Source organism: Choristoneura fumiferana, chromosome 10 (genome assembly GCF_025370935.1).
Source record: "Choristoneura fumiferana chromosome 10, NRCan_CFum_1, whole genome shotgun sequence".
Taxonomy (NCBI): Eukaryota; Metazoa; Arthropoda; class Insecta; order Lepidoptera; family Tortricidae; genus Choristoneura; species Choristoneura fumiferana.
The window spans coordinates 17,568,548-17,591,542 of NC_133481.1; the positions used below are offsets into that span (position 1 = coordinate 17,568,548).

A 22,995-nucleotide genomic window follows, 5' to 3' on the forward strand; every position below is an offset into this window, starting at 1 on the left:
TTTTTGCAGGTTTAATAAAAAGCGGTACTGACTACAGCGCTGATGGGCGGGTCGTCACCAGCCTCTATGAGCAGCACGGTCCAGTTGGAGACCTCAGTCAGCCGGTTGGCCAGCACGCAGCCCGCCGACCCAGCGCCCACTATTATGAAGTCGAATTTGTCACCATCTAAAACACATTTTTGGGTAAACCTTTACTTGCCGGAATTCATTTGCCCGAATGGCAGATGTCATGATATTCAACTGCCATAATGTTGTTTCCTATAATTTCATATTATGCCATACTGATTGTTTACCATATTAATCAAATGACGGAATATTTGATTCCCATATTAATTTCAATAGTTTAATTTTTCATAATCATTGTAATCCATAATTATCACACGCCATAATGTCATTTATCATCCATGTATTGGTGATTACTAACACTATAATACATTACCTACTCATAGATACCTTATGACAAGCGAGCCTTTGAATAGGTACCTACATTTAACCCACATAATTTAGGTTAGAATTGATTTGCGACAAGGCGCGAAGCGCCTCACCTACGCGGAATAGGAGCTCCGCGCAGCGTCCCTATTAATCATTTAGTTCTGCTGGAACTGCATCATAATACTCTACAGTACCACCAGAATGTTATTTCGCACGACATTTCGGCTTTTGCGTTTTCCTGGAGATTCAAATGAGAAGAAAGAAACAGAAAGTTGACTTTTGTTTCGAGTTTTGAACGACATAAGCAAATAAAAACTTATTTTATAGTATAATACTTACGGTAGACGCTCGCTTGTGGAGGGTAGTTATGGGAGCCAAGATGCAGGGCGGAGAGGACAGCGAGCACTGCCTGTATCAGCTTCACAGCTAGGCCAACGATGTCCACCTCCGCCACAGACACCAATAGATCGTGGAACACCATTCTGGAAAACGTAAAACATCGGTTACACGCTCATTCTGCCGTTAAGTAGTTCAGTCCACAATTCTGGTCTGAAGACAGACCTATCGTGTACCTAACCCTTTCCGACTAACGGACTGATGGTCGAGTCGAGACTGAAATACTAAAATCAAATTTTTTGATGTGAATGACAGAATACCAGAATGATGTACTGAACTGACGCCAGAATGAGCGTGGAACCGAAGTTCACTAGTGGTAGTGGGTGCGTCCCAAGTTATATAAAAACGTTAGATATAATCCTATCAATTAATTTTCATCATTTATATACTTTATGCATCAAATAAATTACATAACCAGCACTAGTAGGGGCCAAATATATTAGGTTCTGAAGCTTCGCCGGCCGCTACCGCGGCACGCTCGCTTCGCTCGCTCACTCGGCTCGAGCGTTGTGGTCGCAGTTGTACCTAACGCTCCTCCTCGCTTCGCTCGTCGCTCGTCGTGCTTAATTTCCCAGTAGCCAAATTTACAGTAAAAGTGACCAATTATATTACCGAAATGTCTTTGAAGTAGGAAATATTGCGTAACACCAATATGTGACACCTACATACAAGAGATATTTACTTATAGGTATTTCGCTCTCACGCGCGAGCTACTCGTATACGGTTAACTCCCGGCACGGCTTAGCGCTATCTCACTTGCTCGCTCCAATAACAAAAAACAGTGACAAAAAAGCGCGCAAAATCAGTTTTCAGTTAATTTGTTCTGCTTTTAGAAATAATGCAATGAAAATAGTAAATCAAAACAAGAGCATAAAACGAGCCATTTTACCCGAGATGTTCATATAGCGACCTGAGCTGATACGGCGAGGGGAAAATAAGTTTTATGCTCGAGTTTTACACTCTGCTTTTCACTTCGATGGCGTGGAAATTAAATAGAAACAGTGGAAACAATTGTTCACTTACTAATCTTACTATGTACCTACCTCTTATTGTTCAATGCATTACTATGATCATACATTTTACAGTTTTTTTATTTATTTTGATTGATTTGATTGAATTTTAGTTTTACTTAAGTATACATAAAATAAAAATTTGCCGCAACGAACTCGTTATTACTTTTTTTTCACAAACAAGAAACAAAAAATGCATTTATTAGTCTTAGAAAAAACTATCTAACATCCAAAACTAAAACTATATATAAACTAACAATGTTACAAAATAAAAATGTCATCCAAATTTTCTGCCTCAGGCATTGACCCCAAGACACTGGCAGCATTACCTCTCTGAACTGTTATTCCTAATTATTATTATTATTATTATTTTATTACTCTTATTGTAAAAATTGATAACCTACAACAACAAAAAGTTGGAAAACCCTGACTTTGTCACTTCAAAGTTCAATATCTCAAAAACGGCTGAACCGATTTTAATAAAACATGTCTAAGAACCATCGCTAGAAAATATGCTTTCAATTAAAAAAAACGCATTCAAATCGGTACACCCGTTTAAGAGCTACGGTGCCACAGATAGACACACAGACACACCTAGCGGTCAAACTTATAAAACCCCCCTTTTTGCGTCGAGAGTTAAAATAAAAATTATAAAAAATATGTATAAACTTCTTTGTTTGTGGCTGTTTACACCCGATTGCCTTGGTCTTAGACGAAGATTTTACTTTATGCACTAGAGCATAAAAAGTATATTTTTTATCGAGGGACTAAAATAATGATTGGCTTTTTGGAGTCTTTTTGTATTTTTTATTTCAACTCCAAAAGCTTCCAAGATTTGACCCAAACAAACAAACAAATAAATAAATAATAAGTAAACAGGGCAAGTTACAGAAAAGCTTTTTTTTTTATTCAACTGGATGGCAAACGAGCAAGTGGCCTCCTGATGATAAGAGATCACCACCGCCCATAGACACCTGCAACACCAGGGGGATTGCAGATGCGTTGCCAACCTAGAGGCCTAAGATGGGATACCTCAAGTGCCAGTAATTTCACCGGCTGTCTTATTCTCCACGCCGAAACACAACACTGCAAGCACTGCTGTTTCACGGCAGGATTAGCGAGCAAGATGGTGGTAGCAATCCGGGCGGACCTTGCACAAGGTCCTACCACCTGCAAAACGCTTGCAAAAAGCCAAGCCTCAAGGATTCCTTTGAATGAAAAAGTGATTAATTTCTGACAAAAAAAAAACTAGTTTCCGTGAGGTTGATAATAGATCCGGTTTTAAATAAGGTATTATGACGGCAGACGTACCTTGTGACTTAAAATAGTCCCACTGGGTGTGGGTATTATAAACGCGAAAGTTTGTAAGTGTGTTTATTTGTTTGTTAGATCTTCACGTTAAAACCACTGAACCGATTTAGATGAAATTCGATATACATACTTAATACACAGTTTAAGTCCCGGTGAAGGACATAGGATAGTTTTTATCCCGGAAAATTGCGTAGTTTCCGCTGGAAGGCGACAAACGAATTCTTCGCGGACGAAGTCGCGGTCAACAGCTAGTTCATTAATAAATTATTAAAAAACAATGTGAGAATAGTAGAGTATTTCACCACTATAGGTAAGTCGTTTCTGTTAATACGGTATTTGAGAACTTCTGAATTTGCCATATCTTAATATTATTATGAAAATATAGATATACAGACAGTGTTTAGCGAAGAGAAAACTTAATTCGGTTGAAAATTGGATTTATAGCGATTTTTTGAAAAATCTATATACCTGTCTCTTTCTCAAACGCTTTTCTCTATGCAGCAAGTATGGCGCTACTGTCGTGTGACGTCACATGCCAGTATGTCTTTCTCTGTCTAATCTTGAATTTCAAACCTTTATAACTTTGTTATTTGTAAAGGTAGCTTAAAAATTGTTTCTCTATTCGATAACAGGCATTGTGTAGTTTTAATTTATAAAACGCATACAAAATTGTCAAATATACATGTGGCATCCATGCAGGGTGTAGCTAAGTTGATAATATAAGCCATAACCCGCCTTCGCGCGTCGGGTAGAAAATAAAAATAACCTAACCATAAAAAAATCATTTTTAACACAACCTTTTTTTGCTGACTGTACTTTTTGATGACTGTACTTGCATTGTCACCCACACTACATTTGCATACCAAATTTCAAGTCGATGCTATTAACCGTTGAAGAGTTCTGTCTTGCGGAGACGATCCTGGCTGCAGGATGTCACTACTAGATTATTGCATTGTCACGTGATTTACATAAGTATGCCAAATTTCAAGTCAATCCGACTACTTACTGGAAGTTGGTCGAATTTAACTTGCAAGATTTGAATACAGACAGACAGACAGACAACGGAACAGGTGAAACAAAAAAAAACCTTGTAAAAATCGAAGTCTCAAGTTTTTGCGAGTTTGTAACCGACGAAAAACAAGGGTTCCTAGTTGAATACGGAACCCTAAAAACGGGGGAGATTCTCAAGTCGACGCGTTTTTTTTATGTATGACAATGCATAACTTTTTACAGAGTAGTCTGATTTTGCTAATTCTTTTTTTATTGGATAGGTTAAAAGTTGGTCAGTTCTATATAAATTTGAAAAAAAAAATCCTACCCTAAGTTTTTATTTCATAATTTATTTCACCATCCATTTTGGTTTACCGCCGAAAAAACTGAAAAGCAAAAAATAATATACCTTTTTTTAATATTTAACCTTAATCTAGGTACATATACTAGGTATCGTCTACCAGATGGGCTTCTATCACTTTATGGTTATTTTCCTTCGTCAAAATCAATAGCGCTCGTGATTCTGAGTAAGAAGAACCCAAAATTACTAAGGGGCTGTTTCACCATCCATTGATTAGTGTTAACTGTCGGTTAAATGTGATGCCGTCTCCGTCTATTCGAACAAAACAAATAGAGACGGCATCACATTTAACCGTCAGTTAACACTAATCAATGGATGGTGAAACAGCCCCTTAGTGTAAAACCCTATTTTTTTTCTGGTAAAAAATAAATACTATGTCGCTTTGGGATAATGTAGCATTCTAATGGTGAAAGAATTTATGAAAACGGCCTAGTAGTTTTTAAGTTTACTCGTACCAATCATGCAAAAATACAAATCTTTTCTCTTTATAATATCATTTTTAGGGTTCCGGAGCCAAAATGGCAAAAACGGCACCCTTATAGTTTCGCCATGTCTGTCTGTCTGTCTGTCTATCTGTCCGTCCGTCCGCGGCTTTGCTCAGGTACTATCAATGCTAGAAAGCTGTAATTTTGCACGGATAGGTATATAGGTAAACTATACCAACAAAATGGTACAATTAAACATTTTTTTTAGGGTACCTCCATAGACAGGGATATTTGGAAATAATTCCGATCCGCATTAGCCATCCCTTCAAATAGCGAACCTACTGTGTTAAAAATAAAGTTGTGTTAAATACTTGTGATGTATACATATCATTTAATAATATTGTAAATCTGTTTTAAAAAAATTATATACCTCGTTGAGTTTCTTGCCGGATTCTTCTCAGCAGAGGTTTTTCCGAACCGGTGGTAGATTTTTTTTTGACATTCATAAGTGCTTGTTATAGCCTAAATTGAATAAAGATATTTTGACTTTGACTTTGACTTTGAGACGTAAAGTGGGGGTGATTTTTTTTTTACTCATCCAAGCGTATAATGTGGGGAATCGTTGGATAGGTCTTTTAAAACCATTAGGGGTTTGCTAAGACGATTTTTCGATTCAGTGATATGTTTGCGAAATATTCAATTTTAAAGTGCAAATTTTCATTAAAATCGAGCGTACCCCCTCTAAAATCTAAACCGGTGGGTGGAAAAATTTGAAAAAATTCAGGATGGTAGCAAGTATGTTGCTCTAAACGATGCCGTCGTAAACGGTTTTGACTGTACGCTTAGTGTATTTTCCCGTTCACAAAATACGTCTCGATCGCGTTCGCGTTAAAATCTCAATTTGTATCGAAACACGAACAGCGCCTCTAGCGGAAAGTTTGCACAACAACTTTTATGAGTGTAGGTTTGCTACGTAAACTATTTCGTCTGCGTATCGTAACGAAAACGGGCGACGACGCCGCACCGTGGACATATATGGCGGCTACGTATCGACGATCGAACGCTCGATATACGTCTTCGAATAGTAAACGAATGTTTTGTGAAAACGCCGCACTAGAGGCACTGTATATCAAACTTTCAAGGAAAACTATAACGGCTAAGTTTGCTTGAGAATTACTAGTAGTTTTACTCTTAAATAGCAGCCTAAGGTATAAAATATATTTACCTAAACTTGGAAGATTTCGTATAAAATATATTACTTATTTTTTACGTAATGGCTACGGAACCCTATTTTGGGCGTGTCCGACACGCTCTTGGCCGGTTTTTTTAAATTATTCTGATCGGACATTCGATTCATAATAATAAAATGCATAAGATACATTTACTCTACGTCGATGTCTCTTACCATCAGGAGACCCACTTGCTCGTTTGCCACCCAGTCGTATAAAAAAAAATAAAAAAAAGATGCGTCCCGGCTTCGCTCGGGTGTAGTTTTTGGGAAATGGAGCTAAAAAATGAGTGAGAGTGCCCTTGATTTGAGATCTCTTTTTAGGGTTCCGGTGCCAAAATGGCTTGGTTTCGCCATGTCTATCTGTATGTCTGTCTGTCCGTCCGCGGCTTTGCTCAGGGACTATCAATGCTAGAAAGCTGTAATTTTGCACGGATATATATATAAACTATGCCGACAAAGTAATATAATAAAAAAATTAAAAAAAGTTTTTTAGGGTACCTCCCATAGACGTAAAGTGGGGGTGTTTTTTTTTTCTCATCCAACCCTATAGTGTGGGGTATCTATGGATTAGGTCTTACCATTAGGGGTTTGCTAAAACGATTTTTCGATTCATTGTTTTTTTTGCGAAATTTTTAACTTTAAAGTGCAAATTTTCATTAAATTCGAGCGTCCCCCCCCTCCTCTAAAATCTCAACCGGTGGGTGGAAAAATTTGAAAAAAATCAGGATGGTAGCACTTTATGTTGCTCTAAACGATGTCGTCGTAAACGGTTTTGACTGTATATCAAACTTTCAAGGAAAACTATAACGGCTAAGTTTGCTTGAGAATTATTAGTAGTTTTACTCTTAAATAGCAGCCTAAGATAGAAAATATACCTAAACTTGGAAGATTTCGTATAAAATACGAAATCCTTAGAAATTATATTACTTATTTTTTACGTAATGGCTACGGATCCCTATTTTGGGCGTGTTCGACACGCTCTTGGCCGTTTTTTTTTTAAGTTTGCCCGTGCTAAGCCGGGGCGGATCGCTAGGAATTGATAAAGAAATAAAACAGAATTAAATTTAAAAAAAAATGGTACCTACCTGATCACGAATTAAGAATCATCGTGTATTTAGGGTCTCTTTCATTTTTTTTTAACTCGTATTGATCAAAACAGTTATACACACCTTTAGTTATTTTTAAATCCGCCACTCAGAAGAGTTAATGGAGAACTAAACGACTTATGTAGAGTCGTAGAGAGTAATGACCGCGCCCCCACATTTATTTTATAGTTAATCTTGATCTTGCGTCTAAAGCTTTGGCTACTAATAAAAATACTGTAGGTATATCAAAACTCGTATCACGTTTTTTTCTTAGATAATGTTGTAAATATTTTCTGTAGATAATTCATTTAATCATTTAAAAAAAATACTTACTTACTACTTTTTGCCCGCGGCTTCGCCCACGTGGAATTCAGTTATCGTGCGCTGTTCCCTCGTGCATTTTCCGGGATTTTCATACAAATTTAATACTACTATCAATGTACGCCATCCTAGAATACAACTGACGTCGCCTGTCACGCTACAAACATCAAGCATTTTGCTTTACATTGCTTCTTCGAATAAACTTAAAATTGTAATAAAAATTATAAACCTAATTATTTTTAAAAGTCGCTGAACTAATGTTGTTCAGTTTGCCGAGTATAATCTATGTTTTAATTATTTGCTCATCTTACAGGCCACACCCAGTATAAAAAAAAAAATTGAGCAGACGTGTCAATTTATTTGAAATTTGAAATTGCTCTCACAACGGCAGCGTTATATAAAGCTGTGTGTTCTGAATTTACAATAAAATTAATTAACACTGTTTTAATTATTAACAGTATCCAATGGTCCATCCTAATTATTATATATAAGAAAGTGTTTTTTGTATGTTTCGTGTGTTTGTATGTTTGTCCGTCATTCACGTCGAAACGGAGCGACGGATCGACGTGATTTTTGGCATAAGTAGAGGAAGTTTATGGGCCAGAGAATGACATACTTAAGCTACTTTTTATCCCGGAAAATGCACAGTTCCCGAGGGAACAGCGCACGATAACCGAATTCCACGTGGGCGAGTATAATCTATGTTTTAATTATTTGCTCATATTACAGGCCACACCCGGTATAAAAAAAAACTTGAGCAGGCGTGTCAATTTTATTGAAATTTGAAAATGGAATATATGGATATATTCGTATTATGAGAACTACTGATATTTTAAGTTGTTATGAAATATTTTATATTGTTATAAATAAATTTCAGGACTGACCAATGAACTGGCACCCATTTCGATCTCACTTATTTTGTCTTTAAAGACAATAATCAAGGCATACATCATAATATTGAACTTGGCTCTCATTTCCTTTAGACAGAGTCTCAGTAGGAAACAATGCGATTCAAAACGTCCCATCTTTTTCTTGCTTGTGTGCGTGGTGACCACGTGACAGCTTCATCTTACGCTCTCGTTACGTCAATCCGGTTGTCACTGTGTGCGTGCAAAATGATACCACGTAATTTCGAATCCCCCAAAATTTGGGGGAAAATTATTAGAGCGCGATAGACGCCAGTAAAAGTACCTAATGGTTAATGTAATCAAATAAAATATGAATAAATAAAACTAAAAAACTGTTTTTCCCTCTATATACAAAATTACCTATTTAAGCATACATTTGAGGGCCACATTTTTTACCACTCAGACAGTATATATGTTTTATTCGTGAATATTAAACTCAATAATATTACAATGAATTATTTTCCAAACAATCGATTTGATTAAGTAGCACGACAGTTAAATGTTAATCTTTAATTTAACATAACTAGTAATTACAAGCTTTTATTTATTTTCACCTGTCCCGTAGTCTGTAGTCAAATCTTGCAAGTTAAATTCGACTAACTTCCAGTAGTCAGATTGACTTGAAATTTGGAATACTTATGTAAGTTCGGCGACGACAGTGCAATAACATGGTACTATTGAGCTGATCTGATTTTATTTATTTATTTGTCAACTAAAAATTACAGCATTACAGTAAAAACCAATGCGCTGTAAAATTAAAATTATACAAAAAAAGCACACTAAACACGTAAAAAACACAAAAAACATGTACAAAAATAAGAACAAAGGGTCGGAGTTTACCTACTTCCTCTCTCACTATGATCAGACGATGCAAATACTCATTCAAATATCAACGACCATTCATTAGATTCGCCATTTTCTCAAGTCGATTAAAAGTAAAAATTGTTCAGGTTGATGCGTAAAATCGATACATTTCGGCTTTGTGCCCAATACAAACTTTTAAATACGATTTGGACTGAATTGTGTGGGATTTTATACTGAAAACTGGTAACACCTATAAGAAATGTCAAACAATATTAACCAAAATAATTTAATCTTTTCTTATATACGAAATGCTATGGGTTCTGGAGTACTTACCGATGGAAAGTCACTTTATTAGGGTTTTTTTATCCTCCCTTTATAATTTCGGCACACTTTTATGGCGCATTTCGTCATTTTGAGGCACTTATGAATCGCGCGCTCCGCAATATAAGCCAACAGTTGGCTTAGGCTTTCCGCCCATCAAAACGAGAACCGAAAGTAGGTTCAACCTAATTTTATTTTTATTTTCTATTCCTTATTGCTATTTTGTTTTGTGTTTTTATTTTAGTTTTATTTTTAATGATTTCATTTAATTTTATTTTTTTACATAATATTGGTGTACTCTGAATGCCTGAAAATAAAACTTTATTATTATTATTATAATTATATTTTTTGGGACGTTTTCATGCCGCCTAAGCTCTGTCTAGTGTTTATATAGTCAAAGCTCATTTCATTATTTCCTCGCAGTAGTCGCGAAAAGCACAATATTTAGTCATGGCCAAAAGTGCAATAGATGCTTTTGATCTATCTATTGCTTAGTTTCCTGCGTCTACAACAATGTAAGTAAGTACTATTGTTTTCTTGGGCTGAATACAAAAGAAATCTCACTTGATGAAATGCTAGATTAATGTATGTACATTATATTAAATCATATTCATAACATAGCATAACTCGGTTCTATATAAGGTCTGCTAGTATAGCTCAGCAGACTTCATAAATTAATAAGTCATAGGGAAGGGGGCACAATGAATAAAAACTCAATTATTAAAATACTTTATCGTACGGAAACCTCTCCACGCGAGATCGACTCGCACCTGTCCAGTTTTTTTTATCAGTAAACACCATATGATCTTTTTATCATGTCAGACAATTTTTCGCCAATCATTATACACGGTGCATTAGTATTTCCACTTGTTATAGAAGGCATAATACTTGCATCTCCTATCCTTAGCCCGCCCACTCCCCATACCTTCAACTCAGAATCCACCACGCTCTCTCCCTTTAGCCCCATAACACAAGTGCCCACTGGATGGTATATCGTCGAAGCAGTATTTAACACATGGCATTTCCAATATTCATGAGTATTGAATTTGATATGGACACATTGTGGAACCTTGAAATCTATTAACTCAGAATTTACGCTCTTAAAATATTTAGTATCCTTGACCTTCATAATAAAGTCCTCCACACTTCGCGCGTGTTTCTCTAAATCATCGTGGTCTGAGTAATATTTTGTAAAAATCTTAGGGTTATCTTCAGGATTCTTGCTCCGAAGCTCGATGTACCCTTTGCTTTTCGGGTGCAGCAACATTATAGATACTGTAAGCGTTTCCTGCGTCTTGCCGGCTTCTGACATAGCTGTGCAAATTCTGTCGTCCAGTCCCAATTGTATACGACATATAGTTGTAGGTATTATAGTCGCCGCGGCGAATGGCGCAGCTAAAGTCTGATAATCAGGAAATGGTTGGTCGATTGACAGTGAAACGTGGCCTGCTATAAAAGGTAAGGGAAGCTTGTCGTAGTTAGTGAATACATCGAAGTTCTCACGAACGGTGTTTAAACCTTTCTCCCCAGTCAAACCAAGTTGCACCATTGCATGGTCATACATATTCTGACCGACCTGTGGTAAGTCCAGCAATACTTTTATGCCTTTTTTTCTCAGATGATCTTTTGGTCCGATGCCTGACAACATCAACAGTTGGGGGCTGTTGATTGCACCGGCTGAAAGGACCACTTCTTTGGAGGCGTATAAGTTAATAATTTTATTATTTTTTAGTTTAACCTCTACACCGATAGCTCTGTAGTTTTTAATCAAAATTTTTGTACAAAGAGTTTCCTTGAGGACGAATAAATTTTTTCGTTCCTTGATAGGGCTAAGAAAAGCGGTAGCGGTACTCTGACGTACCTTATTAGCTATTGTGTATGGCGGCATCGAATATCCAAGCTGTTCATGCCCATTCGTATCTGTTAGAATTCTATGATTTTCGCTTAACGCTTCAAGATATTTGCTTGTTTGTTTTTTCCAAAGAGGTCTAGTAATTCCCAATGGTCCCTTAGTATTGTGCAATTCTGCAGAGCCGGCTTCCATGATTTCTGGAATTTGGTTGCCTTCACTTTTTTTATAATAATATGTTACGTTGTTCCAATCCCAACCAGTTGCTCCTTTGTCTACCCATGTATCAAAATCCGCCTTGTTCCCTCGCACGTAGAGCATGAAGTTGGTGCCACTGCAGCCGCCGAGCATCTTGCCTCGCATCATGTCAATGTTTTTCGTCTTGTGAGCCTGGCTGCTGTAGCCGTCATCTTCTGTATGGTAGTCCCAGTCAGCCTTGGAATGGGGGATGAACGCAAACAGACCAGGAATCTGGAATGTTGAAATATTCCAATAATGGTGTTATAACTTCAAGTTAAATGAAGAAGCGATCAGATTTTAACGGTATGACTTGTTTTTTGTTATCAATCGGGGGAAATGAGAGCTTAATAATACAGAAAGGAGTATTAAGTATGTCCAATAGCAAGGTTAAGTGGTTGATAGATTGATGACATGAAGAAATCTTGAAAATTTTAAAATTTCAGCTTGTAGGTGTGAAGAAACTGATGAATTCGGAACAGTGATTAAAACTTAACTGGACAATTTAGACCGATCCAATGCGTACATTAGAATTCATGTCGAAAAACATTGTGTAATACGGGTACAATACTGATACGGGAAAACATGATACCTACTTAGCCGGAACTGTATAGGTACCTACACCTGCTGCATCAATACTTCTTAGGTGCAAGTAGTATTATTTTTACTAATATAACTACTACTGGTAGTACAGGTAATATATACATATTTTTACTTCCTTTCGCGAAATTGGGGAGACCTATGTCCAACAGCGGACCTCCAATGGCTGATAATATGATGATGAGACAGAACTGTTTCCTTGAGAAAGATAAACTCCACAGACAGTATCTTACCTCAGATTCAATAGGTGGATCCTGGCCGTATTCGATTAGCAACACATTCCATTTTCCGACCTCCGACAGTCTGTTGGCAATCACGCATCCCGCTGATCCCGCGCCGACCACGATGAAGTCGAACTTTTGTCCATCTGTAAATTTTCCAGTCTTGATAGTGAATATTTCGATTTAGGGCTTACTCTAGCTGACGCGGTTTACACCGTGCGGGAGGATGCCTATTGAAAAATAGCATGAGCAGCGCTAATGGATTTTACCTGCGCCCGCGCCCGCAGGCGTCGCCCGCGCAATGCCAGCTAGCGTAGGACTTTAGAAAGACATGCGTAAATTTCGAATCTTGGTTACGAAGAGGAAGTAGGTACCTATTCAAACTTGCCTAACCTAATCCTATTAGACTTGAAAGTACAATTAGTGAAGTCAAAATAGTATCTCGATTGTACGAGTGCATAGAACTTATACTAAGTATACCTTGATAAAGAGTAATTGTATTGTATTGTACCTTCCCGAGCCGCACGCAGGTGATCAGAGTAATCGTTTATAGTTCATTGATATGGACGCCTGTTTCAATAAATAATTTAAAGATTCAATTTATAAAATACATTAAAAAAATCTAAAACCGAATTCCAGAAGAATTTGAAGACCCTATCTATAATAAAAATACCAACAATCATTCCATCGTTTACCTGCGAGTATGTACTTACCGAAAACATTGGCCTGTGGTGGATAGTTCTTGGGTACCGATTGCAATGTAGCCAGAGCAGCCAGGAGTAACTGCAAGTATCTGAACACTGGCCCTATTGCCTGTACTTCTGCAACCGATAGTGAGTGTACCAAGCTCATGTTTTACTCTTTACTCGTGTCTGATAGAAGTGAGAAGCTAGATCAGCGACTACCGCGGCTTCTACCAACATCAAATATTAAGTAAAAAGTGCAACTAGTTTTATGTAAGTAGGTAATATGTGAATTTCCTGCGTTGTCTCTAATTCAGAACTAGGAAACCTGTATGCAGCTGCACAACAGCAGAGCATACAAAGTAATGAACTTCCTATTTCTTCAAGTTTCAAAACACGAGTAAGTTTAACTCTACTTTTAGGTATAATAATCGTGACGTGAGTCACGAATAATTAATAGTGGCCTCAACAGACGATTATTAATTTTTTACTGCTCAAGCATGAACTATTGTTTTTAAACAGTAAAGTCGGTTATTTTCTTCAATTGTAGTTACGTATGTATGTATGTCTGTTTTTTTGGTCCTCTGTGTAACCTATACGGCTGGACGGTTTTCAACGTTATGAGCTATCATTAAATTCACCAAAAGCCTCGGAGTGACGTTCGATATATGAAGAATTCGTTTATCGCGATCCCGCGGGAACTATGAAAATTTCCGGGATAACTATCTTATGTCCTTCACCGGGACTCAAGCGATCTATACACCGAATTTCATCTAAATTGGTTCAGCAGTTTTGATCCCGGTAAATTGAGTAGTTCCCGCGGGATAGCGATAAACGCATACTACGCGGACGGAGTCGCGCGCGGGCAACAGCTAGTAATATGTATAGTAGCAAGTGGAATTATATAAAGTCAAATTACAGAAAAATTGTTTTAAAATAAATGATACATTGGTGCACTTATTAGAGTAGGTACTCGTTAATTTATTCCGTATGAATTTTTGATCATGTCAGCCAATTTTTCACCAATCATTATACACGGAGCGTTAGTATTACCGCTGGTGATATAAGGCATAATGCTCGCATCTCCTACCCTTAGTCCATCCACTCCCCAAACCTTCAATTCATGATCCACCACGCTCTCTCCTTCTAAGCCCATGGCGCAGGTGCCCACTGGATGCCATAATGTCGTAGCAATATTTAAAACATGGCACATCCAATATTCATGAGTATTGAATTCTATGCTTTTACATTGTGGAATGCTTAAATCGATCACCTCTGAATTTACACTTCGGAAATAACTTGTGTTTAGCACCTTAATATAGTCCTCTATGCTTCGCGCATGTTTTTCCAAGTCTTCATCATCTGAGTAGTACTTAGCAAATATTTTAGGGCTATCTTCAGGATTCTTGCTCCTAAGCTCTATGTAGCCATTGGATTTAGGATGTAGTAAGACTATCTCTGCCATAACGGTCTGCTGCTCTTGGCCAGCTTCTGCTACAGCTGTGCAGATTTCGTCGTCTAAGCCGAATACGTATGAACAAACTAAGGTGGACAGTAAAGTTGCCGCGGGAAACGGAAATGCTAAAGTTTGGTAATCTGGGAACTGTTGGTCTTCTGACAATGATACGAGCCCCATTATGCAAGGCGTGGGAAAATTGTCGAGATTTATCAGTACGTCAAGGTCTTGAGCTACAGTTTCGATGCCTTTTTCACCTGTCAATGTAACAGTCACCGTAGGATGGTCGTATAAATTTCTACCGACTTGAGGTAAGTCTACCAAAACATCTATACCCATTTCAGTCAAATGATCTTTTGGTCCAATACCTGACAACATCAATAGCTGAGGGCTGTTAATCGCACCAGCTGACAGGACCACTTCTTTGGTAACATAAAGACTTATTATTTTCCCATCTTCCATTTTAACCTCCACACCGGCGGCTTTGTTGTTATTCATCAAAACTTTTGTGCAAAGAGCATTCTTGAGTACAAACAAATTTTTTCGGTCCTTGATGGGCCTAAGGAAAGCGATAGCAGTGCTCTGACGTAAGCCATTAGCAATCGTATACGGCGGTAATGAATACCCAAGTTGCTCATGCCCATTGGTATCAACATGAATTTTATGATTTTCTGCGAATGCCTCGATATATTTCTCTGTTTCCTTTTCCCAAGTGGGTCTTGTGACTCCTAGCGGACCCTCAGTATTATGTAGATCTGGTGAGTCTGCGTTCATGATTTCGGGACTTCGGTTTCCTTCGCTCTTTTTGAAGTAGTATGTAACGTTGTCCCAATCCCAACCAGTTGCTCCTTTTTTTACCCATGTATCAAAGTCCGCCTTGTTGCCTCGCACGTAGTACATGTAGTTGGCGCCACTGGAGCCGCCGAGCATCTTGCCTCGCGTCAGGTGGATGGTCTTTGATCTGTGGGCCTGGCTGGAGTACCCGTCGTCCTCAGTGTAATAGTTCCAGTCAGCTAAGGAGTAGTCCACGAATGGGAACAGACCAGGAAACTAGAATATAACAATATCATATCAATATTTATTACAAAATCGAACGACATATATCCTCGTATTCAAACATCCGTATTGTTGAAAGATTAATTCATCTAAGCGCCATTTTGAGAAACTTGCACGAGGTTAATTTGAAATTTTGTTTTACAAAAAAAAAACGAGGGACAGCGGACCATATCAGCTGACAACTAAATTCGTCAATCTTACCACAGCATCGATCGGTGGGTCTCCACCAGCTTCTAAAAGCAGCACGTTCCAGTTCCCGACCTCAGAGAGCCTGCTAGCAATCACACTCCCCGCCGACCCAGCACCCACCACAATGAAGTCAAATTCCTGGCCATCTGCGTGAATAAAATTCATAATAAGGTTGCGTTTCTACCAGAGCTGTGCAAGGATGTGTTGTGAGGAATGTGTTTTTCATGAACCAATAGAACTGAACCGCTTCATTACCTAGCTGTTTCCAGCAACGACAGGTGAATAGAGCGTTTCTATTGGTTCATGAACAACACATCCCTCGCAACATTTCCTCGCACATCTCTGGTGAAAACGCAGTAGTAATAAGTGAAAAATCACGAAAGTTCAAAAAATTTGTTCTACATATTTTAAGGTGCGTTCAGAGATTTTTGGATGAAGCACCACAACAACAGGCCTTCAGATATACTTGGGTGATTATCTCAGCGAGAAAATTTGGCGGCAGAGCTGATAATTATGGTGTGGACTAATTGTTTTAGAGGTTTAATTTTTTTTCTAAAAAGAAAACACAAAATTTTATCTTAAGCCAAATTGCAAATTTTTCTAAAAGTCATTAATGTTTATTAAAAAAATTTTTTTTCATTGAAATCATAATTTTGGTGTGGCGTCCAGTATCCGTTGTTCTTGATGACTGTCTATGATAGAACCATAACATCCATTTATTTAACTAAAAATGCATTGTAATTTATTCTTCATTAGTTCAAGTATCTTATAAGAATATATAAATAAATATTAGTACATGAATTTATACTCAAAACTAGGCACTAAAAGTTGTCCATGTGAAATTGGCAATTTTGGTGGTAAATATTGAAGATGTTTTTGTGGTCGAACGAAACGCAATAAGACCAACAAACGTGTGTTAACCTGTGCGTTTAGTTCCGCTCCTGCACTGAGCGATGACACACGTGCCATATCTTGCTGGATCTGTCCGCCAAGCACGTAAGTATCTAATTTTGGTGTGTTAAAATACTTTTTAATGCAATTTTGGTGGTGTATGTAACTAATGACTTAGCAATACTTGTTTTTGTATGAAGTATATGCGAGGCATGTTAAAAGTTTCCTTTTTAAAATATTAAGTTAAATTGGAAGTGAATGATACGGTTTTGTTTTTAATCATTTTTTTATGCACTTTTTCTAATTTTGGTGGATCAATTTTGGTGGTTTTGGTGGTAATTTGAAGCCCACCCACATAATTATAATTTCATTTTTAAGCCTTTTACATTTAAAACTTTGCATTTACAACATTATTGACTCAATGCACTTATTTCAAGTAAAATATAAACACTTAGATACCTACTTTACAATAAAACTAAATTATCACAAGGTATTTGTAATAAAACTTAATTTATTTTTTTAGAATGGCTAACCGCAAGAAAAAACAATCAAGAGAAGAAGTCCTCGAAAAGAATAGTACATTGTGTCTTAAGGGCGATAAACAAGGAATTACGAACGAGAGTCTATTAGAAGCCCGAAGTCGAAGACTGAGCTTTAGTTAGTCGATGTTCGTAATTCTAGTACCGCCCGTGCGACATACAATGTTTTTCATCACATTTGCGAGTAAAATTGTATATTTGTAAAAGAAAAACTAATATTTTTTTAAAAATTGCCGATACCGCGCTCTTAACAGCGCCGGCCTCCGCGCCGCCCTCCCCCAGCCTGACCATGTGCCCGACGTGCGCGCGCCGCGCTCCTGCACGCCAGCACGACCAGCACGCTATGCAGTATCACACTCATCTACCGACCTTGGGCTTCATGACAAGAAAATTAGTACCGGCAATGACTCATTTACCGACCACGGGTTTCATGACAAGCACATTAAGGTCGAGGGTTTTATTTGGGGGGTTGCAACCATGGTAACCTGCATGTTACGACACTGTTTAAGAGTAAGTGTGATAAAAAAAAAATGCTGAGCGAGAGAGGAAAAAAAGAATAATGAATGACCCAGGGCGGGCTGCTGAATTACGGAGAAAAGAAAGGGAACGATATCACCGTAAGAAAGCCGAAGGTAAGATTTTACCCCTGAGCAGCATGCAACCTCGTGAGCGAAGAAGACTACAAAAAAGAAATAGTGAGTGATTAAAATATTGCGATAAGTGTAGCTGTCAAATGTGATCATATCTTTCTTAAGTTGTTATTATATCCAAGACTGTTAAACTGAATCGTATAATTGTAGTATTCTGGTAGCTAGATTTAAGTACTGTGGTACATAGTTCCTTGAAACTTGATCTAATTGTGTCTGTAGCATTTAGTATTTATTACGAGTAAACATATATTTTTGTTTTACTAGACTCGAAGTCAAAGATCTAAACTATCGCCAGATTTAAATAAAAGACATAGAAGTACAAACATAAAAAGTGAAATCATAGAAGACATAATTAGATCAAGTGCAATTCCGATAGGATTCTGACTGGTGTTCACGATTGTTATTCAATGTGAATTGTATTTTGCTTGTTTGATTTACTGTGTTACATATGTGTAGTTCCTTGAAAATGGAACTTGTTATATCCGTAGGATTAAGTATTGTTGATTTTCTTACTGTTTGACTTGAAGAGTCGAAGATCTCAACGGTCGATTGTTAAAAGACTTTCATTGCAATTATATTTTCATCACACTTGCTCGTAAACAGTGTCGAAACATGCTGACTACTTTGGTTGCAACCCCCCAAATAAAACCCTCGACCTTAATGTGCTTGTCATGAAACCCGTGATCGGTAAATGAGTCATTGCGCGTACAAATTTTCTTGTCATGAAGCCCAAGGTCGGTAAATGAGTCAATGTGCGTACTGATGCTGCTGCGCGCGCTGCTGCAGGACCACATGCATACGCGGCTCAGGCACATGCTGAGGTAGGGGGGGGGGGGGCTGCCTAAGGTATCGCCAATATTTGGAATAATTATATTTTTTCTTTTAGAAATATAAAATTTTACTGGCAAATGTGATGAAAAACATTGTATGTCGCACAGGCGGTACTAGAATTACGAACATCGACTCATTAAAGCCCTCAGTCTTCGACTTCGGGCTTCTAATAGACTCTCGTTCGTAACTCCTTATTTACCGCCCTTAAGACACAGTGTACTATTTTGTTACTACGAGTTAAACATTGTATTTTCGTAGAGATTTTGGTACAATTAAAACGATTAATAAAACATTTATTTTCTTTTTATATCCAGCAGACAATTTGATCAAGAAAAATATTTTTTACCTTGAATTAGCACAAGTATCTAATTTTGGTGTAGATGTGCAATTTTGGTGGCCAATATATCTAATTTTGGTGGGTACAAGCAATTTTGGTGGTAATCAAATTACTAAAATCATAATATCTCCAAAACTACTATGTATAATAAAGGGCCTTTACGACACAATATTTATTATGACTTGTAACGTATTTTTGATATATCATTTTGACTCGGACAACAAAAATAAAAAAAGCCACCAAAATTAGGTAAATTTCATGCTTGTTGAAATTCACCCACTTACCAAACACATTAGCCTGTGGTGGGTATTCATCGGAAGCCAAATCCAGGAGAGAGAGAACAGTCAGAGCGAGCTGCAGGAACTTTACAACTGGCCCTACTGCCTTCACCTCAGCCACCGATATGACGAAGTCCAACCAGTTCATACTGGAAACATTTCAATTTTTAATTTATCATTTCTTTTGTTCTTTTCAATCATCCTTAAATGAACCTCACTGAACGTATAGGTAGTGCTATCCTAATAATTTCACAATGTAACTTTTTTAGCCTGGAGTTGTACTTCTGGGCATCCAAGCTGGGCTCAACACCATGTCCTCTAGTTATCCCAAATCTAAGTTATATTTGGCTTGTTATTAAGAAACGCGTACAGATCATTTTACCATCGCCATCCATCTTATGGTATTCGGTCCGTGGCAATCTTGGTCTGTCAGTGAGGATCCATGCGGCTAACAATAATAATATGTTTAAATTAATCGATCGAGCGAAGCGTCTCTGTTTCAGCTTGGACAAATCTACCCTCGTATGTCTGTGTAGATGCCCGGCCTCTTTTCTCAGGCCACATTTCTCAACAGATTCTCATGAAATTTAGTGAGCAGGCTCGATAATCATATGGATTATTTGGCAATTCAGTTCTTTGAAAATTTTCAAACCGTTTACCTGTACATCTGAGTACTATTCAAAATGGAATCAAATGCAGAACAAATAGTGACTTATAATCTTAAATTATAATAAAACTCACCCATGCTTGATTTAATTTACTCATGAAGCATTAAATTATAAATCTTTGCTCCATTTAGTTTCAAATTAGAAACGATAATAAAATCTTTATAAAAAAAGGTACAATCAGTCTCTGTTAAATCCATTTTTTTACTAATTTTTCAATTTTTTTAAGTAGCTAAAGTATAATATAAAAACCCTCTCATTCTGTGAGGATGCCTGTGCCCAGCAGTGAAATGTAAGTAGGTATATAGGCTTGGATGAAGTATAATTAAATGTAACTAATTTTATACTTTTACCTCATGCCACTGAAACGTTTCTTGTAGTAAGTATCTCATTTTGTTGTTGTTGTTTTTATATGTATAGCTTTTATGCTACGTTCTTATGTATGTGGTATGTTGAGGTTTCAAAATTTGCAAAAGCATTTTTTGACCACATCCCGATATCCGATTGAGCTGAAATTTGGCATGCTTATGTGAGTCTAGTGATAATACAATAATCTGGTAGTGAAATTCTGTGCCCTTAGTGTAAGTTATCGGTTACAAAATACGTCTCGATCGCGTTCGCGTTAAAATCTCAATTTGTATAAAAACACGAACATCGTAAACGTTCCGCTAGAGGCGCTGTTCGTGTTTCCATATAAATTGAGATTTTAACGCGAACGCGATCGATACGTATTTTGTAACCGAAAACTTACACTAGGGGTACTGGTGGTCTTGCCATAGGTGTGGCATCTACTTGAAACTTGGTACGGATATGTACTTTGGATGACAGTGCAAGGACACTCCAATTCGCATCCTTATTGGTGCAAAATTGTGTGCAAAAAAAATAACAGTTTTACATTTTATGATTGATTACATTTAATTACTCAGGTATTGAAATGTGTCGAATTGTTGTGACGTGGCTTCGACGTGCCCAAAGAGTATTAGTGACGGTCAAAGAGTATAAGTACCTAATATGTGACGGTGACTTGGCATGGTGACCACAGAATATAAAGATCCCATCCCTACTTCCCTACTATATAATATTATAAATGCGAAAGTAACTCTGTCTGTCTGTCTGTCTGTTACGCTTTCACGTCGAAACCACTGAACCGATTTTGATGAAATTTGGTATATAGATATTTTGAACCCCAAGGATCAACATAGGATACCTTTTATTCCGGTAGAGGGCGCCACCGCGCGATAACCTAGATCCGCGCGGACGAAGTCGCGGGCTTAAGCTAGTAAAAACATAAATGTGAAATGAGAGCCAAGTTCAATATTATAATATTGATTGTTAGAAACATGTCGAGCTAAACTCGGTTTAAGATATGAGTTATCCGTTACAATATCATTTAATATGAGTGAGTCTCACGGTAGTTTCATGTTCAAGATATTTTAAGTTGTTATAAAATATTTTATATCGTTATAAATAAGTGTTCACGGAATATTTAGTTTATTTAAAATCCGATAGATGTCACTGGGATCGAATTAGATGGCGCTATCGTTTGGTTGCCTCAGATCCTATAAAAGGAAGAAGTTGTTTTTTGTTCAATATACTTTGCTACGAATGTAAACTGTATATAGTTTCATTTCACGAACCCTATAGTGGACCTCTTCTTTTTGGATTGTACGGGCATTGTACATAAGTTTCAGGACTAACCAATGAACTTGGGACCCATTTAGATCTCACTTCTTTTGTCGTTAAGTCAACAATGAAGGCATATATTATAATATAATATTGAACTTGGCTCGCATTTCACATTTATGTTTTTATGGGATATCATTACTTTTTGTACAGATATAATTTAATTTAAAAATTATAATAAAATTATAAAAATTTACTAGTTTCTGATTTATTCCTTTGTATTCGTCTAAATACCTATCTGGATTCCAAATTTGAACTTTCTAGGTTATCTGGAACTGGGTAAGAGTTTTGAGCTATAGGTGAGTCAGTGATAAAAATGACGATTTTTGGATGTGAATATCTAGAAAGAAAGAAAGAAAGAAAAGAAAGAAAAGAAAGAAAAAGTTTAATCGACAAACTTGTAGGTAGCATACATCAGGTAGGTACTTATAATTAATGTTTAATTAAGGTCTACTTAAAGCTAGCCGAAAGGGCTGGCAGCTCAGCAATGCTGAGGTACGGAACCACAGCGCTGATTTTCAGCTGCAGCCAAATAGGGAAAAAAAATAATGAAAATATGTTATACATATATGTTGTACCTTATGGCCGTCTGACGGAGATTCTAAATAACCGTTTGAGGTGTGTTTATCAAATTTGGAGCACATATGTATCTCACAAGTCTCAACAAATGAGCCAAATTTGACATGTTTATGTGAAATAGTTTTTAAGTTACGAGGGGGTCAAAAGGGGCTCCAAATGGTTCGGGTAAAATTACACACGATGCTGCTCGCCAGTTCTGTTAGCTTGAACTTGGCTTGCTACCGCGTGTCTAGATACTACTGATCTTTCAATGATATCATAGATATGGGTGACACTATTTACCGTCCCGGATAATACCGACATGGAAATACCGACCCGATATTTCATGTACACGCTCATAAAAACTCGAGTAAATAGTGTCATCCTTATAGGCCATATTATATAAAAAAGGTCAGATAATGTCATTAGCGCGCAGAAAATGAAGGAAATAATTTTCTACTAGTTTGAAGTCGTGGCCTCAGCACAGTTTATTGATACGAACTCCGCAAAAAACGCCTGATTTAATCAAAAAGCAATAGTGACTCAATGATAATACGAATTCGTAAAATTATTATTAAGTAGGTATTGCTACCGGTTCGGAAGTTATTACTTACCTACTTTTTTCGAATAGAAACTACATGCTCGTAGTTCGTATAATCGCTGAGATTTCAATGTAT

At 37.2% G+C, this 22,995-nt stretch overlaps 3 protein-coding genes across 5 annotated transcripts in view; all 3 read right to left on the reverse strand.

Annotated features, from left to right (window-relative positions):
• Positions 1 to 7,410, reverse strand: part of LOC141432214 (ecdysone oxidase-like) — a 10,138-nt gene extending 2,728 nt beyond the window's left edge. The window contains exons 1-3 of one of the 2 annotated variants that reach the window (XM_074093730.1): positions 7,326 to 7,410; positions 772 to 914; positions 33 to 166 (exon numbers count right to left, since the gene is read on the reverse strand). In XM_074093730.1, the coding sequence (XP_073949831.1) occupies positions 33 to 166; positions 772 to 913 (276 nt within the window). In that variant the 5' untranslated portion in view covers position 914; positions 7,326 to 7,410. Of the gene's footprint in view, positions 1 to 32; positions 167 to 771; positions 915 to 7,241; positions 7,306 to 7,325 lie in introns of those variants that run through there. The other variant, XM_074093731.1, reaches the window with a different exon arrangement.
• A 2,929-nt stretch (positions 7,411 to 10,339) lies between these two features.
• On the reverse strand, positions 10,340 to 13,496 carry LOC141432216 (ecdysone oxidase-like). Its single transcript, XM_074093732.1, has 3 exons — positions 13,216 to 13,496; positions 12,515 to 12,648; positions 10,340 to 11,915 (listed from the first exon to the last, which is right to left on the reverse strand). The coding sequence occupies exons 1-3, from the start codon at positions 13,352 to 13,354 to the stop codon at positions 10,383 to 10,385; spliced, it is 1,806 nt and encodes a 601-aa protein (XP_073949833.1). The 5' UTR covers positions 13,355 to 13,496; the 3' UTR covers positions 10,340 to 10,382.
• Positions 13,497 to 14,137: 641 nt separating this feature from the next.
• On the reverse strand, positions 14,138 to 20,183 carry LOC141432219 (ecdysone oxidase-like). Of its 2 annotated transcripts, none has more exons than XM_074093738.1 (4): positions 20,154 to 20,183; positions 19,419 to 19,561; positions 15,899 to 16,032; positions 14,138 to 15,691 (listed from the first exon to the last, which is right to left on the reverse strand). In XM_074093738.1, exons 2-4 carry the CDS (start codon positions 19,558 to 19,560, stop codon positions 14,162 to 14,164), a joined length of 1,806 nt encoding a protein of 601 aa, XP_073949839.1. In that variant the 5' UTR covers position 19,561; positions 20,154 to 20,183; the 3' UTR covers positions 14,138 to 14,161. The 2 variants fall into 2 exon arrangements, with proteins under 2 accessions (XP_073949839.1, XP_073949838.1); XM_074093737.1 differs by lacking the exon at positions 20,154 to 20,183 and adding an exon at positions 20,072 to 20,095.
• Between the last annotated feature and the right edge of the window lie 2,812 nt (positions 20,184 to 22,995).